This window comes from Caretta caretta, chromosome 20, assembly GCF_965140235.1.
Source record: "Caretta caretta isolate rCarCar2 chromosome 20, rCarCar1.hap1, whole genome shotgun sequence".
In the NCBI taxonomy this organism is placed as follows: domain Eukaryota; kingdom Metazoa; phylum Chordata; order Testudines; family Cheloniidae; genus Caretta; species Caretta caretta.
Window position 1 is genome coordinate 24,145,027 of NC_134225.1, and position 19,462 is coordinate 24,164,488.

Sequence of the window (19,462 nt, forward strand, 5' to 3'; positions counted from 1 at the left end):
TAGTTGTTAAAACAGTAAGACCTCAAAATGGCCCTTGGGGCTGTATGAAAAAGACTGAGTTAAAGCCCATTGCCAGACGAGCCTCTGTGTGTCCTGTTATGGGGTCTACCGTTAAAACCAGGATGCTTTAGCGCCATCTTGTTATACCAGACTTTCCCAGCTGAGGGCAGATATTTCGAGGGCTGGAGCTTGCCTGAGTCCCCTTTGAAAATCCCCTGTACTAGAAAAAAGAAAAAAAAACCACCACCACAACCAACAAAATCCTAGGTTTCAGAGTAACAGCCCTGTTAGTCTGTATTCGCAAAAAGAAAAGGAGTACTTGTGGCACCTTAGAGACTAACCAATTTATTTGAGCATAAGCTTTCGTGAGCTACAGCTCACTTCATCGGATGAAAGCTCATGCTCAAATAAATTGGTTAGTCTCTAAGGTGCCACAAGTACTCCTTTTCTTTTAACAAAATCCTAGCATTTATACAACTCTTTTCAGCAGTAGATCTCAAAGCACTTTATCACCATAGGAATTTGAGGTTGGTCTGTTCTCTGCCATCTGTTCACCAGGGTTTTGGCTAGTCTGAGTTTCAAATGACTTATTTCATGCAGTAGCTGACACCGTTGTGTGAGATAGCTGGCGGGAAAGCGCATCTTCCATTTTTTGAGGGAAGCGTCTGAGGTAGAGGAGAGGAGACAATGGTGCCCGCAGCTGACAGCAGGCTGCCATTACTGTTTTATGTAATATATTTTAAAAAATAAAGTGGTTACAAAAGACAAAAATCTTCTTGCCTTAATCAGAACTCCACCACAATGGGGAAGAGGCTTCCACCACCACCCACGGGATGCTGTTCCCTAGCGAGTTCAATCTCTCTGCTCTCTGCCTGTGATAGCTCACTCAGCCTGGATTCTCCATCACTCAATTTCAAAAGCAGAATAAGTGCCACTCGCAGCCCCTGCTGGAGTTCTGTGAGAGGTAAATCAAGGCAGAGGATGGGCCTCAGTCTCAAAGGAAAGGAAATTGCATACTCTGCCTTCTCTCCCCAGTCTCTGTTGGGTTGTAATAAAAGTGTGACTCACCAAAAAAACTGTAAAAGATGGATATGTGTTGCTTGGACTCAGTCACCTGACCTGGGTCAATGTCACATGGCTGGGTCAGCATCCATAGTCAAAGAGGCCTAACACAAAAAATGCAAGCCCTTAGATACCACAATGACAGGGATGGATGGATAGACAGATTAGCTAGAATGATTTTGGACCCCTCTTTCTGTCTGGGAGTTTGTCCAACTGTGTTCAGACCCTCTCAGATCCCCAGTGAGAGGCAGATAAGTTTAATTAGAAAACGCTTCTCTGTAGCAACATATTTAAACTGTCCCCCCCACTGTTCCTCAGACATTCTTGTCAACTGCTGAAAATGGCCCAACTTGATTATCACTGCAAAAGGTTCCTCCCCCACCCCCGCTCTCCTGCTGGTAATAGCTCACCTTGCCTGATCACTCTCCTTAGAGTGTGTATGGTAACACCCACTGTTTCATGTTCTCTATCTATATAAAATCTCCCCACTGTATTTTCCACTACATGTATCTGATCAAGTGAGCTGTAGCTCACGAAAGCTTATGCTCAAATAAATTTGTTAGTCTGTAAGGTGCCACAAGTCCTCCTTTTCTTTTTATGGATACAGACTGAATATGGCTGCTACTCTGAAACCATATTTAAACTGAGTGACTCATCCTGTGAGGGGAGACTATGAAGAAAATGGCTGCATGTGGCAGTGATTACAGCTAACTGGTTTAAATTATGTGGGCTGCGGATGGTAGTTGAGGGGGAAATGCACAGCATCTTCAGGCTGCCTTTGGTAATGCATTCTGCTTCCTGTCTGTGCTGGAAAGGCTATTGCAATTAATGCTCTAATCTGCTGGTTTGTTAGCTCAGAGTAATGCTGTGGGGGATGGGACTGGAACGATCACTCTTCGCACCCCACAGGGAGAAGAGACAAAATACTGATTTAGATGCTTCACTTGTTTGTCAGAAGGGCTTTGGTAGCTGGATAGTGGGGGAATTTGGGCAGGATCTTTTTTTTTTTTTTGTGATTAATGATTTAAGATGGAAACCTTGAATTTAGATTAATTTGTCCCCATGGAATCAACGCCTAGAGATCCCTGCAGCATCTCTAAAAGATATACACTGCTGCCCTTCCCTCCACTGCAGCTGTCATGGGTCATTTGCAGCTTGTTTCTTGGTTACACTGAATAAGGAAGAAACAAAGATAAGCTGGATTTTTGCCCCAAAACGCAAGAGACAGTCAGCTGCTCCAGGCCTTTACTTGTGACCTCCATTCTTTAACATCATGCAATTGTGAGGAAAATCATGAATGGTGTGGAGAAAGTGAATAAGGAAGTGTTATTTACCCCCTTCACATAGCACAAGCACCAGCAGGTTTAAAACAAACAAAAGGAAGTACTACTTCACACAATGTATAGTCAACCTGTAGAACTCATTGCCAGAGGATGTTGTGAAGGCCAAAAATATAACTGGGTTAAAAAATTAATTAGATAAGTTCAGGCAGGGTTGGTCCATCAATGGCTATTAGCCAAGATGGTCAGGGATGCAACCACATGCTCTGGATGTCCTTAGCTCATGACTGACAAAAACTGGGACAGGATGACATGATATGGAGTCCTGTTCTGTTCATTTCCTCTGAAGCATCTGGCACCAGCCATTGTCACAAGACAGAATACTGAGCTAAATGGACCATTGATCTGAACCAGTGTGGCCATTCTTATGTTCTTAGAGGTCATTTCCTTTTATTCCTGTAATTTGATCAGACAGGGAACAAAGGCAATCCCATAGACACATCACAGTAAGAACTGACTGCATCTCCAGGGATGCTAACTGGGAAAACTTAAAACATCATGGAGTGAATAGCTTTTTAAATGTTTCTCTAAGGCATGCAGCAAACCCACCACAAGTGGGAAAGATTTGCCTGACCATCCATCCATACTGAAGGATTCTCCCTCCACGTATGAGAGTTTTGGCAGTGCTGGAGCCCTGGATGGAAAGACAGCCCTGACACTGATTTTACTGAATAAATATCAGCCCTGCAGAAAGCAGTGAGCAATGTCGATTTACTAGAGAACAGTGAGCACATTTTCACAAGCAGCATTGTTGTATTTATTGGAATGCCTGAAGGAAAAGCAGAGGGCATAGCTGGATGGCAGAAATTGTACCGTTTCGATTAGGCAAAGGCTTCAAAGCTTCCCCTACAAGGAGTAGCATATGCTTTTTCACACAATGCCCAAGTAACCTGTGGAGCTCACTGCCACATGATATATTTGAGGTCAAGAGTTTAATAGGACTAAGGAAAAGGTTGATCCCTGAAGAATATGTGCCAGCTAGTTATGCTAGACTATCTGTTCAGCCTTGTATTTAGCTGTGACATTGAGTGCCTTTTCCAGACCTGAGGAAGAGCTCTGTGTAACTTGAAAGCTTGTCTCTCTCACTAACAGAAGTTGGTACAATAAAATATATTACCTCACCCACCTGGTCTCCTAATTTCCTGGGACCAACACGGCTACAACAACACTGCATATAAGGAAAATCTTGGACATTTACAGGGATAACAAGAATAACCAGCATTAAGTGAGCTGTAGCTCACGAAAGCTCATGCTCAAATAAATTGGTTAGTCTCTAAGGTGCCACAAGTACTCCTTTTCTTTTTGCGAATACAGACTAACACGGCTGTTCCTCTGAAACCAGCATTATAGCGTGGATTAAAAATAACCAAGACTTGTGGAAGGGCTATAAAGTGTCTTTTTTCAGGCAGGAGCCTCAACATCTCTCTGTCAGGAGGGTACTTCCCCTGGGGGCAGGTTATACCATTGCTGCCTTCTGAAGGGTTCCTGCATTTCCCTCTGAAGCAGCTGGTTTGGGCTACTGTCAGATATGGGATACTTGTCTAGTTGGACTCCTGGTCTGGCAATTTCCATGTTCCCAGAGAGAGAGTGAATCTTCAAAAGCTGTAATAGGAGTCTAGGGAATTGGCTGTATTACTATTTTCCTGGGTCTAGCGTTTGGGTGTGCCTCAGTTTACCCATCTGTAAAATGGATTAAATTATAGTGACCTGTCTTTGCAAAGTACTTGCAGATCCTAGAATGAAAAGTGCAAAATAGAATAATTTAATTTGTTAAAAATAAACACTGAGGTCAGAAGGTCTGTGTGTGTTAGGAAATCAGTATGAAGTAGTGCTGTAGAAAAGCTGCATTTGTTCAGAGCAGCATAGGCAGCCAATAGACACAGTAGCTGCAGGGAAACAGAACACTAGCAGGTTTCAGAGTAACAGCCGTGTTAGTCTGTATTCGCAAAAAGAAAAGGAGGACTTGTGGCACCTTAGAGACTAACCAATTTATTTGAGCATGAGCTTTCGTGAGCTACAGCTCACTGCACTAGCAGTTAAATGGTCATGTCGACTCTTGGGTGCCATCTGGTGGACACGAGGGCAGATCCTTAGCTGGAGTTAATTGTCATAGTTCCATTGAAGTGATGACAATTTACATTGGCTAAAGATCTGTTCCACAGAGTCCATGTAAAAATTCACTCAGTGGCATATTTTCTGGATTTAAATCCTACCACGATCAAAATGGGCTTAATGTATTTAAACGTTGTTAGATAAAAAAATTGTCTGGGCAGATGTGAGCTGCCTTGTGGCTCTTGTTTACTGGAATCTATTTGACAGATTTGTAAAGTACAGAATTCATAAGGTGCAGCCTGAGGGCAACCTGTATGTGTCATACAGGGTATCCTAGCTCAGACTGGAGATTTAGCCTTTTGCTCTCATGGTGTAGGAGGGCTGTGGAGGCAGCACCTCATTCTGTAAAATTTAATTCAAACGTGAGGCAAGAAAGGAAAATCTGGGTTACCTTCCTCTTCCAGCTCTTGCAGCATGTCTTGACTTATCTGTTTCAGTCCCTTAGATGGTGAGCTCTTCAGCATAGAGACTGTCTTTAATTTTTGTCTTATAAAGGGTTGAGGGCACTGTTGGCACAAACCAAATAATGACAACAGGCCAACAAACGTCCAGCCAGGGATTTCACAAATGCTCATTTAACAAACAAACAGGACACAAAGAACTGTAATAAAGCTCCCTAACACTTACTACAGAAATTTTATTAAAAGATAATTTAATATTCAAGAATACAAAGCAACATATTAACATTAAATACACATCTTTTGAGGCATGATGTGGAGTGAGTGGGTGATTTCCCCCATTTTCTGGCCCAAGCTCTACAACTGCTGGGAGTAAATCCTTAGCGTTTCTTTTAGGATCTTGTTAAGAAACAGGAACAAATAAAAAGATCAGGGATGAGGAAAGAGAAAAAAGAAGGTGGCCAACATTATCAGAAAAAAGAGAGAGATGCTGAGCAGACTTGGAGAGATGTAATATTAGCTTTAACCATTTGCTAATGGCTTCCTGGTTCAGACACAAGTAGCTCAACAGCTGCAAAAGGAGCTTAAATTGGTGGCCAGTCCTTGCACTGCCCTCTGCACAGGGGTGAATTTCACCCTGTACATAACCAGAAACCAAGAAAATCCATATCTGTGGATCGCAGTGTGCACCCTATTACAATAAATCACCCCACGTAGCTACCCATCATTTTATTTTACATATTTCAGTGTTAGCTCATTACATAATATTCATGTATTCATCTGGGGCCTAATCCTGAGATCTTTACTCAGACAAACATCACATGGACTTAGTTTGGTTCTGACACCATCAGAATAGGGCTCCATGGTGAATAATCAATGTGCAGGGCAGGAGGGGGAGGGTGTTGTCTTAATGTGATCCTGATATGGAAGATGTTGAGAACCACCAAAATACAGACTAGTCTTGCTTTGGATTAGTGAAAATGTGCCCTTCTGTAATGGGTTCAAGGGATTATGTTTGTGACACAACAGTTAGAGATGCTAGAGAGTGAGGGGTCTGTTGGAAAAGCAGAGAGATGGAATTAAGATAAAGAAACACACTGAGGCTGCTCACTGGGTGGCACAATCTCTTCTCTTTCCTAAAAGATACATGCTTTTTATCTGTGTTTATAGAAAATAGAAATTGCAGAAGTAGAAGCCCCAGGACCCCCAAACCATATCAACACACACTGCTTCACTGGATTTGTGCTGAAAAATGAGGGATGTTGGGAATTAAACAAATCAGTGGAGGCCTGTAGCTTCAAGAAAGTGACCATTTGTGAGTGTTTCCTCCAATGGCCTAATCTTTACAGTCATTTCCTCTCTGCCTAGGTATCCGCGGCCAAGTAATCTGTGCTCTCTCTGTACTGCCTAGATTATTCATCACACTGTGCTAAAATGTGTATCACACCTAACCCATCCCTTGCAGAAAACTCCTGGCACCACTGACAGATGTTTGCTTTCCATGAACGGAGCAGTAAGTCCTCTGGACTTATTTCTGAACGGTCTCTTGGAGTTTGCTAAACAGTAAAAAAAAAGGAAATTCTGGGCTGACCCACAGCCTGCCTGATGATTCATAGCAGAGGTCTTTCCTGCAGGCTCCATCCCTAACAGAAATGCTAGGATTGGGTCCTCATCTCATCCCCTTCTCTGTCCCCACCATTCAGCAGGCAGCACTTGGCGGCAGTGCAGGTCTGTCTCACTTTCCAGCAGTGCACTCCTCATTGTTCGCAAAGGTTTTCCTGGGATGGTGTCCCCAGGTGAGGGTTTGGTTCGGGTTCAGTGCAGTCTGTGCTTGTCCTTTCCAGAGAAACTTGAGGGGACCCTGTGGAACTGTTGTTGGTTTGAAACTTGGAGACCATCCTGGCAGTTTCCTGGGTGATCTCAAAATGTCTGAGTTGCTGTTTTCCTCCAGAACGTCGCTGCAGTGTGCTGGGCTCTGGTGAGCTACTCCTGCTGCTGCCTTTCTTCTCTAGGACTTCCTTTGTCATGGGGCTGCAGTCTGCAGGATTGCCTTCTGCATCAGCCTCCATCAGAGGGCTAGACAGAGCAGCAGCCATCAAGGACAAGCTGGAAGATTTGTGAATGACTGGCCTCATTTTGGCCTGTGCAGGTCGAGAATACTTCACAGGCTGCCGGCTGAAGTACCCCCTGGGTTGCGTCCCTAGAACTGAATCAGAATCTGGGTCTGGCTTTTCGTGCACTGATTCCTCAAGGTCCTCCAGCTCAGAGCCGTCATTTCTATTCAAATCTGAACAAAACATTAGAGAGTTATTTTAAGATGAGGTTCCCCCTCAACCTAGAGCAGTGGTGGGCAACCTGTGGCTGACGGGCCGCAGGTTGCCCACCACTGGCCTAAAGCATGCGGCCTAGCTAATGTGACAAATTGGACTAGTACAAATCCCTGGACAAACATACAAGTGGAGGCCATTCCCCTGTTCAGTCCTGGGGACTGAGATGCCACTCTTAATGCTGGTGTAAATCAGGAGTAATTTCAGAGACATGGTGGGAAATGGGTGCAAGTGAGGAGAGATCAGGCGCTGTGTTCTCAAGCCTGTGAATCCTGCCTACAGCACCTTAGAGAATCGACTCTGGCAGGTAACTCTAGGCCTCCTGGCCTCTAGCAGCAGGGCTTGTGCGGAGTAAAGGAAAACCCCTTCCCGAGAAGGGCTCATAATACATTGAAACTTGGTGGCATGCTAGCCCGGTGACTGTGATGGAGTGGGCTGCCTAGACAGGAAAGTGGCAGAGCGATGCCATGCCTTACCTCATACACAGGGACACACGCAGAGACAGGCAGACACAAAGAAGTTGTGAAAGTTCAGTAAACACAGATCAAGCCAACCCAAAACCTGCTCCATGAACATGTGCCCCTGCTTGACATTTACCTAGGGGATCTGTGCTCAGGGGACTGTGCGCTCCCTCCATTGTCAGCTCATTGATGGCTTCACTGGAAGATGACTTATCAGACACGTAGCCCTCACTTGAATCATGCTTGAAGGAGAAACTCTGTTGGAAAAAGCCGAGTTTTGTGAACCTCTTTAGACAGGGCTCTCCTTTCAGATTAATTACAATATGCAATTCCCTGAATGTTGCAGTAGCCAAGGGAACAAAGATAATTGGCTAATGGCAAAAGTATCTTGATCTCCAAGACTCCATTTCAGCTTGCCCAATGCAAAAGAACAGTGCTAAAGCTGGCTCAGCAAGAGAGGGAGAGGCCTCTTACAGCTGGGGTTAGGACCCTATTTCACTGGGTGCTGCACAGACACAGAATGTGGGACAGTCCCGCCCTGAAGAATCTAACTAGAGAAAGGCTGTGAGGTGAAACAGTGGGGAGGTGATTTGCCCAAGGTCACACAACTGGTCAGAGCCAACAACAGAACCCAGGTGTCCCAAGTGCCAAATCAGCACTCTGCCCATTGAACCATACTGCCTGCCACAAAAGGCACCACAGGAGCAGGGGTTGCTTTCTGGCAGGAGAAACGAGACCTGTGCTAAGGTTTACATCCAGGTATTCTACATACTATTAAAACAGACCATTTTAGAATGAAGGGGCGGTAGTTCTGCCCTGGAGTTGTGGGGAGACAAGGTTCACTCCCTGGGTTTATGGCACCTTCAGAAAACCCTGCATGGAAGCACAGGCCCCTTATTTAGAGCCACCTGTTCTTTATGCTCGATATAAATCAGGAATAAGCCAATTAAAAGCTTGGTGAAGGACTGATTATGAAAATGGCACTAAATTCATGTCACCTCCCTGGTTCCCTCTGGATAGGTCACGATGCGCAGCATTAATGGGCAGCAGCCATATTATCTGTCATGCTGCGGCCTCGCTTAGTGATTCCTTTGTGAGTCCTTGTGCAGATGGACAAAGTGGGGGGGAAGCAACGGAAACATAACCATTAATTACAGCAAAGTAATTACTATTAGATTGAAACAAATGAGAGCCTGAGATGGCTGCTACAGTGGGGCCCGAACATCATTGCTCTTATGGGCCCAATTCCCCATGGAAGTCAGTGGGAGTTTGTACAGAGATTGATCAAAATCTGAGCAGGGACTTCACGATTTGGCTTTATTATTATATTGAGAACTCCTATAGAACTTAATTCCCCACCCCCCAATAATTTTTTACCTTTCCTGTAGAATTTAGTAACCATCCCTGCTGTAGAATTATATAGGATGGTGTGACGGGGCATCTGCCCTGCACAAGCCCCGATAGGGTTAAAACCCAGCCTGGAGGGCTACAAGGAAACAGACAATTAGGGCTGTGGCTGCACGGCTGGACCAGCCAATCAGGGCCCAGCTGGCCCATATAAAAAGGAAGCTGCAGGCCAGAGCAAGGTTGTCTGCTGCAGGAAGCCCAAGGGAGGGGACTGGCTTCCTAGAGGGCTGCAGAGACTAGCACTGTGAACAGGGCTGCTAGGACTTGCAGGCCCAAGGCCCTGGAAGAGGGTGAAGGAGCCAGAAGCAGGAGCCGAAGGTGCTGGGGAAGTGGTCCAGGGACTTGAGACAGACTGGTGGAGAATGAAAGGAGGGACAGCGGGAAGCTGCTATTTACAGGGTCCCTGGGCTGGGACCCAGAATAGTGGGTGGGCCTGGGTCCCTTCCTCCCCCCACTTGCTGCTGAAGAAGCAGCCAGGCTATGGACTGCCAAGCTGCTGCAAGGAGCCACTAAATTGTTGCAGAAGGAGGCCCCTGGAAGGGGGAACCTGGATTGTGACATGGCCGGAGGGCTGTGCCCTGACGCAGAGGCAGTGAGACTGGAACTGTAGTGGGTCTGCAAGTGGAGACAAGGACGGGAGAGCCACCACCACTGGAGGACACACCTGCTGACCAGAGCTAATTCCCAAAATGGCCAGCAGGAGGTGTCAGTGCGGTGAGTGATTCTGTGACAGATGGTTTAAAAAAAACAAACTCAAACTATGGAAAGGTGCTGATTCCCTATTAGTCATACCTATTAGATTATATTGGACTTTTCCATATGGGGAATGGAAGTCAGGTGCACTGTCAGATTAGTACCTGCTTTCAGCTGGGATCACAGTCACGATAATTCCTTAGGCCTCAGTGACTGGGAACCACAGGGAAAGCAGTACCACTGCCAACAAGACATGAATGTGACAATTAGGAAAAAGAAGTGCCCCCCCCACACCCTTCTCAGTGGCCTGAGCACAGGACTGGGACACAGATACTGATCATTCAGGCTTCGACTCTCCCTGTGACCTTGGGAAAATCACTTTCCCTCTCTCTGCCTCAGTTACCTCAATTATAAAATGTGGGTAACACCCCTGACTTAGCTCCCAGGAGGTATTGCCCATTACCTCAAGTTTTAAAGTGCTTTGAAGAGGAAGGGTGCTAGGCCTTATCGTGAGAGATGGGCAGATGGGGAGGGCTGGAGAGGTGCTTAGCCCTCAGCAGCACAGAAACACAGCCTATCTAGCCACAGCTGAACTACGCCTCTGAGGGAGGCAAGCCCAGCAGGTCTGAGCTGGGGATCCTGCTGTATCCTTCGCTATTTATACAATCGTCCATTCCACGAGCTATAAAACTATCTACTGAGAGACGCAGCAATGTCCTGAGTAACGTAATCTGGAGAAACCCATGTCTTTTCTGCAGGAATCGGATTCTTTAAAATGGGCAGCAAAACACTCTCCAGAGCTGTCTGGGGAGCTGCTGAGGGATCCGTAGCTTGGAATTTCTTCCTGTTCAGTCGCCCATCTGCTCACTGAATAACCCACAGATGCCAAGTGGCTTCACTTTCTGTAAGATCCCGTCTTCCTCGCTAATCCAACTCCCTGGGACTATAACAGGGTCACGGGGCCCAGCTCAGTGTCTCCGAGCTGTACCTCTGTGGTCACACCCTGGGCTTTCTCAGCGCTCTGCTGCTCCTCTTTGTCCTTCTCTGCCAAGGCCTCTTGCGAAGTGTTTTCATCCAAAGATGGAGGCAAGTCATCCATCCCAAAGACCCTCTCGTAGCTCAGAATGAGAAACTCCACAATCTGGGCCTGGTACCCAGAGTCTACGAGGCATGACATGGAGACATCACACCCTGAGCCGGGCCGGATCAGCGTTGGCCCAAAGATTATCCCCAGGTTGTTGGGAGACATTTTGTTCTCTTCATATCTCTGAGCCACCCTGGGAAAGGGAAACATCATGGTTAGGGGCTTCCCAGCTCTCAAACCCATTGCAGTGAGTGGGGAGGGACGGAATGGGCAGGTAGTGGGGGAGCTGATAGCACCATTTCCTGGCACAGATATACATCCTGACCCTGGCAGGAACTGGATGAGTGAGGGAGGGGATGAGGTTCTGGTTTCCAACGCTCAGACTCCACTGTTCCCTCTAAGCTGTGCACGTGTGCGTGTATACACTGATCCTAAACCCCACGCACACAGCGAAACACTGTGCGCACAAAAATTTGCATAGAAGAGATTTTTTGCACACACAGCCTGTCAAAAATTAGAGGGAACATTGACTGTGACCCAAGAAACTGTTCTGAGCTGAGTGAAAAGTCTAGCTCTAAGAGAAGATGCTTGGTCAGCACTGAATGAAAGGAGCTTGGGGACATAGGCCCATGTCTCCCATTGCCCTAATGGGGATTCTGGCTCTGCGCCTAGTTTAACTGTAAAGTGCCATCAGTTAAGGAGTGGCCAGCCAGCTCATCTGGGACCAGGGCCTTTTCCTTCTCCCTTGTTGGGAGCTGCGAGGGTCTCACCTTTCTTCTGAATAGGCTTTTCCCTCATGGCTGTCCCTTTGGGTCTAACCCTGCCCTTTCGCTGGCGAAGGAGGCTACAGACATGTCAGCACTTCAAGCTGAGGGTGTAATTCCCAGCTAGTGTGCTAAACACGGAACATGGCTGTGGCAGTAGTGCAATGGCAGGAGAGGCTAGCTGTACTGAGCCACCGATGCCAGACTCGTCCTTGGGGCAGCTGGCCCCTCCCGCCGCTTGTGCTGCTGTGGCTACATGCTATTTTTAGCATGCTACCTCACGGAGAGCTAGCTCGAATATGTTTTCTCAAGCTGGAAATTATACGCCAACTCCAAGTGTAGATGTGTTCTAAGAACTTGTTCTGATACTGACCTGCCATTGTGCCAGATGCTCATCTGGGGAGCAAGATCTCTGCAGCAATCTCTTTGCAGCACTAGCGTCTAACAGACCCCCTCCCCATCCAGGTAACGCTAATCAGCAAGCCAGCCCCTTGTCCCCATCACCTGTACAGATGTGCAATGAGGTGTCGCAGGGTGTTGTAGTTAGTCCCAGGCAGTTTGCTCAGCAAGTCCTTCATGCTTTGAATGGGATCTGCTGAGAACCCTGAGCTGTCTCTCTTCCCTTCCCCAGGTCTCTGTAGGTCCTTGGCAAGTGCGATTAATTCATCGTAGAGCTCATACAGGAGCACTGGTCCTGACAGCTGCGGTGAGATGAGGGAGATTGTGTTACTGCAGCCTGCCTATTTGATGCTCTGGGGAAAGTCCCATGAAGGACCTTTGCTGGTGTCAGTGGCCCCGCAGTCGTGGCCCCCTTCAGCCACATGCTCCCAGGCTCATACCAACTCTTATCCCCATGATGTGCAAACTAGTGATTGGCTCCCTGATTTCACATGAACTTCTAGCGCCTGCAGAGAAGGCCCAGGCCTCGCCAGAATTGCCTTTCACATGGAATTAATATTTGGGGAAGCTCAGAAATAACCCAGGCCTGCTACTGCTCAGGGAAGCATTGGGTCTCATCTGCCCTTTATCACTGCAAGCCATGAGGCCTGGTGAGGTCAGGAAACTTCCCAGGGACCATCTTAGACAGTCACTCCCATGGCACCACAGAAGGTGAAAGTTAGGAGATCAGTGCCTGGAATTAATCCCTGATTCTACAGTAAACAAACAGACATCAACACATCCCAGTGCTTCAAAAACCCAGCTAAGAGCAAGCCAGGAACAGGGGTTGCCACCCTCCCAGAGATGCACCAGAAACTGAAGCCAGGAGCCTGCAAGTAGCCAGGACCAGAGATTGATCCTGGCTCCTCCTAGGGATTTGCTACCCACCTCCTTCAGGAAATGCTTCAGGACGCCAGTGATGTCATGGGGAGAATGTTCTGAGAGCTCCACCAGCTCCCTCCCATTTTCAAATGCCTGGCAGAGCTTCTCCACCCGGGCCTTGGCCCCACTTATCCGATAGATCCCCTGCATTATTGAAATGGGGAAAGGGCAAGGGATCCTGGTTAGATAATGTGAGAGGAGTGGGGAGGGAAGGGCCAGGAACTAACAGGACAGCTTAATTTCTGCAGCTAAGGCCAAGAAGGGATGTGACATTCTCTTTCCCCCTGTGGACAGGCAACAAAGGGTGATATGCAGAAACTCGGTACTCAGCCACCCCCATGATGGGCCATTAGAAATACCAGAGCTAGAGGAAACCAGAGAGAATTTTAGTTAGTCTGTCTTGATGCCAGGTGACCTGTGCCAGCTGCCTGGGCCACCATCAATGGTTCACCAGGGAAACCCCCTTTGTGAAAAAAGAAAAGGAGTACTTGTGGCACCTTAGAGACTAACCAATTTATTTGAGCATAAGCTTTCGTGAGCTACAGCTCACTTCATCGGAGTTCCTGTCAAAGTCAAATGGAGCGTAATCCTGGTCCCCAGTGGGAGCAGGACCAAGCCCTGTGCTGGACTCAACCCCAGGGCTGCTCACCTGCACTCCGAGGGCACGTGCCTCGATTTCTGAGGTGCATTTCACAACTATGAATGGAACCTCTTCTGGGAAATCCCGTGGGACCTGTGTGAAGTCGATGCCAAAGAGGGGCACTCGGCTGGGCAGCTTCTTGTGGCCACAGGTGATCAGGAGGTTCTCCAGGCACTTCCTGTGGCAGGTCAGGTAGCACTGCAAGGGTAGGACGATCTTGCAGTTAGGCACTAATTACAGTTCAGCAAGGGGAAAGTGTCCAGCAGCTGCGGAAAGTGTCTCCCCGGGGGCACGTCACAGGCTCTCCCTTCTCCTGTTCCCTCCATTCCCTGTTCTACACCTCTCTGCAGAAGCGCATCATTGGGAGATACTTCCCCTTTGCCTCCCTTTCCTCCGCTGTTATGGCAGAGCAGCCTGGGGTAAGAGACAGGGAGATGGTCATGCACTGAGTTGTTGGCCTCACAGTGTGGGGCCCATTCACATAGTTTTGCACCGGGGACATGCCTGCAGTGAGATAACCAGCTCTCCCTGGCCCCTGTGCAAGGTATCTACAGTCCAGGGTGTTCTGAGCTTTCTCACCTCTTCACACTCGGTGCCACTGACCATAAAGGTTTCACACTCCCTGCACTTGGACGGACCCCGCAATTTCCGCAGCCGGTGGGTCTGTGCTGCACTTGACAGAGAGATGTTCTTAAACTGACACTGGGATGATCCATTTTCTGGTGCAGCAACCATGTAAATAACAAGAAGACATTATAAAAAGTCATTCATGCCATCTAGAAATGCAAAAGACTTAGCAGCCCATTTCTCTAGACAGCTGGGCAGTTCTCTTGTCCTGCTATCCATTGGGGATGATAAGGGGTGCTCAACATAATGACTGATGGTTATTGGCTTAACTGGAGGGGGCCTGAAATAGAATTTGGGACATTGCTGCCAGATGTAAGTGAGCAGCAGTAGCATAGCTCTACTGAGGTTCAGGGCTGGAATACCATGGGGTGTTGTGGATTGGAAGGGGCATCAACAGAGCTGCTGTGGGGAGCCCAGGTTTAGAATAGCAGGGGCCTGTGGTTTTGGATTGAGGAGCATCAGCAGAGCTGTATATGTTGGGTGGGGAGCCCAGATCTGGAATAGCAATCGGGGGGAGGGGGGGCTGCAGGTCCAAATTGACGGGCATCAGCAGAGCTGTATGGGGGTCCAGAACTGGAATAGCAGGGGCGCTGCCCGTTGGGATTTACATGCATTGACAGGGCTGTGTATGGAAAGCTCCCTTTCATAAGCATAACAGAATGGGGAAGCACATGGGACGCAGGATGCTCTCCTGCTGTTTCTTTTTATCAGTCATGTAGGTTTGTTTATTGCTCACCATTTTCATATGTTTGAGATGAATCTCTCTCTTCAAAATCATCCGAGGAGGACATGGTGCCTGTGGATGAAGCTTTTAGCAACATCCTACTTTGGTGCCCTGGAGACAAGGAGGAAGGTTTTACATTATACAAAATACAAGATGTACTTTATTTACGTGACAGGTTTCAGAGTGGTAGCCGTGTTAGTCTGTATCAGCAGAAAGAACGAGGAGTACTTGTGGCACCTTAGAGACTAACAAATTTATTTGAGCATAAGCTGTCGTGGGCTAAAGCCTACTTCATCAGATGCATGCAGTGGAAAATACAGTAGGAAGAGATATACACATATACACAGAGAACATGAAAAAATGGGGGTTGCCATACCAACTCTTAATAGCCAACCTTAATCAGTTGGTCTTGTTATCATCAGGAGAAAAAAACTTTTGTAGTGATAATCAGGATGGCCCATGTCAAACAGTTGACAAGAAAGTGTGAGTAACAGTAGGGGGAAAATTAGCAAGGGGAAATAGTGTAATGACTCATCCACTCCCAGTCTTTATTCAAGCCTAATTTAATGGTGTCCAGTTTGCAGTTTAATTCCAGTTCTGCTGTTTTGCATTGGAGTCTTTTTTTGAAGTTTTATTGTTGAATAATTGTGACTTGTAGGTCTGTAACTGAGTGTCCAGGGAGGCTGAAGTGTTCTCCGACTAGTTTCTGAATGTTATAATCCTTGACGTCTGATTTGTGTCCATTTATTCTTTTGCGTAGAGACTGTCCGGTTTGGCCAATGTACATGGCAGAGGGGCATTGCTGGCATATATCACACTGGTAGATGTGTAGGTGAACAAGTCTCTGATAATGTGGCTGATGTGAGATCCTATGATGGTGTCCCTTGAATAGATATGTGGACAGAGTTGGCAACGGGCTTTGCTGCAAGGATAGTTTCCTGGATTAGTGTTTTTGTTGTGTGGTGTGTGGTTGCTGGTGAGTATTTGCTTCAAGTTGGGGGGGCTGTCTGTCAGCGAGCACTGGCCTGTCTCCCAAGATCTGTGAGAGTGAGGGATCATCCTCTTGAAGGACGGAGTCCTCGCTTACAGACAGCCTCCCAACCTGAAGCAAATACTCACCAGCAACCACACAAGAAAAACACTAACCCAGGAACCTATCCTTGCAGCAAAGCTCGTTGCCATCATGTGCCAGCAATGCCCTTTTGCCATGTACGTTGGCCAAACCGGACAGTCTCTATGCAAAAGAAAATAAATGGACACAAATCAGACGATAAGAAATATAACATTCAAAAACCAGTCAGAGAACACTTCAACCTGCTTGTGTGTGTGTGTCTATATAGATCTCTTCCTACTGTATTTTCCGCTGCATGCTTCTGATGAAGTGGGTTTTAGCCCACGAAAGCTTATGCTCAAATAAATTTGTTGGTCTCTAAGGTGCCACAAGTACTCCTCATTCTTTCTTTTATTTATGTGTTGCACATTATAGAAAAAATAAAAAAAGCTCCAAATCACATTTAATTTCTATTGAAGTTTTTTTGTTAGTATGAATATTAGGCAGAAAGTGCCATTCTTCTCACCTGGGCTAGAGGTGGGAGAGTCCAGGGAGCGGGATTCGCAACTCCCACCCAGGCTTTCTGTGTCACTGTAGAAGGATTTGTTTACACCTGTAAAAGGTGAAGTAAAAAAGACAGATCATCTCAACACCCTGACTAATGTCTCAGCAGCAGTTTCTAAATGTACAATCTCATCTGCTGGGGTCTTTACTCTTACCGACAATGCTTCAAAACAACTGACCTTTCTGCTAATATCTTTTAAAACAGAAACATAGGCACAATGAGAGTTTGGTAATCCAAAGAGCAATCTGGAGGCATTTTTGCTGAATCATGCCATGCTTTTTAAAGACCTTTAGGAAATGTCCTTTTGTGCCAGAAAAGTTTAATGACAATTATTTTCTACTGTAATGAGATTTCCAAAATGTCTTTGAGAGAAATTTTAAGATGGTGAAATGGGATGTTAAATGTGCAATGAAAGGCGATGATCTGTGGAAGGAGCATGAAAAACTTGAAAATATGAAATACCACTCAGGCCTGAACTGAAGGAATAACAAGAGAAGGCTTACTGGCTGCACTGCCTGTCACAGCCCACTCTAAGGTGGCTTGCATACAGAGTATAGTCAAGCATGAAATCAAACATGAGGTTATAAAAGTGATTCATAGATATTTAGGTCAGAAGGGACCATTATGATCATCTAGTCTGACCTCCTGCACAACGCAGGCCACAGAATCTCACCCATCACTCCTGTGAAAAACCTCTCACCTATGTCTGAGCTACTGAAGTCCTCAAATCGTGGTTTAAAGACTTCAAGGAGCGGAGAATCCTCCAGCAAGTGACCCGTGCCCCATGCTACAGAGGAAGGCGAAAAACCTCCAGGGCCTCTTCCAATCTGCCCTGGAGGAAAATTCCTTTCTGACCCCAAATAGGGCGATCAGCTAAACCCTGAGCATATGGGCAAGATTCACCAGCCAGATACAAGTAAAGCGGTCTGATGCTGCAAGTAAAGGGGTCTGAGGGTACACTGGATGTCCCCAGTCCCCAAACTGCCAGAAAATCCATAAATGTTTTCACAGGACAGAGAAACAACAAAGTTTCAGAAAAAAAATCTCCATTTCAGGTCACACACCAGGAGATGGACAAGAGCTTCCAAGGCATTCAGGCCATGAACCAGCTTGTTTGTACCTTTATTAAAATGCTGTAAGGCTTATGTACCATGCAAATAGACTACACCTGCCTTATCCATGACAGCATCTCCTGGTTAAAGCTCAGAATGACCTTCACAGCCTTTTTTTTTTTTTTTTTTTTTGGGGAACATACCTGTTGTCTAAGATGCCTGTGGATGTGGAGTGAATAAAACCTGACACTTTGTGAGATAAAAGTAAAATTTTCTGATTCAATCAGGGAACAAATTTTCATGACCCTGAATCCCTTTCCATAAAATGGCAGCAGCCAAACCAGACACAGTTCCAGTCTAGAGAAAGCCCTGGGCTCTGACTCTTTTTAGGTTATTAATAACCTAACCTCTCCTTGCTACGCTTGGCTACATATATATAGGAATCAAGCAGCAGTGACACAACAGAGAGTTAACTTTTCCTTGTTAAATTAAACCCACTTTGTTCACTGTTTGTGGAAAACTGCTTTCCTGATGCATCTTCCGCAGATGTGCTCAGATCAGCGGCCGAGGATGAGATGCAGGAGTATTGCACTGCATTCTTTTTTCTGCCACTAGGGGGAGACCTGAGACCGACAAACACAGAGAAACAAGTTTCAGAGTAGCAGCCCTGTGAGTCTGTATTTACCAAAAAAACAGGAGGACTTGTGGCACCTTAGAGACTAACACATTTATTTGAACATAAGCTTTCGTGAGCTACAGCTCACTGCATCGGATGGATTCAGTGGAAGCTTATGCTCAAATAAATTTGTTAGTCTCTAAGGTGCCACAAGTCCTCCTTTTCTTTTTACAGAGATGAGGAAATATTTTTTATTCAGCCAACTTCATTTTGTGAAAGAGACAAACTTTTGAACAACACAGACTTATTCAGGTCTGGGACCAACATGACTACAACAATGCTTCAAATGAAATACACAAGCAGGGGGCATTTTGTGTTTTGTTTTTTTTAAAATGTCTTTAATTAGTTCAAATATTATTGCCTCATAGATGTACATGGTGCTTTAGAGCCATATAAGGGGACCAGGTCCTGGCCTCCGGGAGTTTACAGGTATTTGTATGCTGGTCTTTTCAAAGAAGCCAGGGACAAGTGCAAACTAGATTGAGAGTCAATACTAAGAACATAAGAATGGCCATACTAGGTCAGAACAATGGTCCATCTAGCCCAGTATCTATCTTCTGACAGTGGCTGGTGGCAGATGCTTGTGAGGGAATGAACAGAACAAGGCAATTATTGAGTGATCTAGCCCCTGTTGTCCAGTCCCAGCTTCTGGCAGTCAAAGGTTTAGGGACACCAGAGCATGGACTTGGATCCCTGACAATCTTGGCTAATAGCCATAGATGGACCTATCCTCCATGAACTCATCTAATTCTGTTTTGAACCTAGTTATACTCTTGGCTTCCACACTATCCCCTGGCAATGAGTTCTGCAGGTCAACTGTGCATTGTGTGAAGAAATACTTCCTTATGTTTGTTATAAACCTGTTGCCCATTAATTTCAATATAACTAAGTTTAATATAATTTCCCATATATTTTCTGTCTACAGGAAGTATATAAAGATGGGTAGTTTGGAAATCAAACATCATACATATGAGATAATGAGGATCAATACATTAAACAAGTGGGAGAAATAACTCCTGACTTGGGACAGACAGCTGGGCCAAGTTATCCTTGTGCAGCCTCTAACACTTACTGATCGTCACAAGGAAAGCAAATGATCTTTGGGAGTCTGTTCTCTGCTAATGTTAATGGAAGCTATGCAGAGACCTCAAGGAGAGAA

General features: G+C 46.2%; 1 protein-coding gene across 1 annotated transcript in view; it reads right to left on the reverse strand.

Moving 5' to 3' along the window:
• Positions 1-5,131: 5,131 nt before the first annotated feature.
• The window catches only part of GMIP (GEM interacting protein), a 39,049-nt gene continuing 24,718 nt past the window's right edge, over positions 5,132-19,462 (reverse strand). Inside the window, exons 12-21 of the mRNA XM_048832052.2 lie at positions 18,126-18,250; positions 16,537-16,623; positions 14,972-15,070; positions 14,188-14,327; positions 13,618-13,806; positions 12,975-13,112; positions 12,153-12,349; positions 10,789-11,077; positions 7,837-7,957; positions 5,132-7,199 (exon numbers count right to left, since the gene is read on the reverse strand). Of these exons, the coding sequence (XP_048688009.1) occupies positions 6,670-7,199; positions 7,837-7,957; positions 10,789-11,077; positions 12,153-12,349; positions 12,975-13,112; positions 13,618-13,806; positions 14,188-14,327; positions 14,972-15,070; positions 16,537-16,623; positions 18,126-18,250 (1,915 nt within the window). The 3' untranslated portion in view covers positions 5,132-6,669. The remainder of the gene's footprint in view (positions 7,200-7,836; positions 7,958-10,788; positions 11,078-12,152; positions 12,350-12,974; positions 13,113-13,617; positions 13,807-14,187; positions 14,328-14,971; positions 15,071-16,536; positions 16,624-18,125; positions 18,251-19,462) is intronic.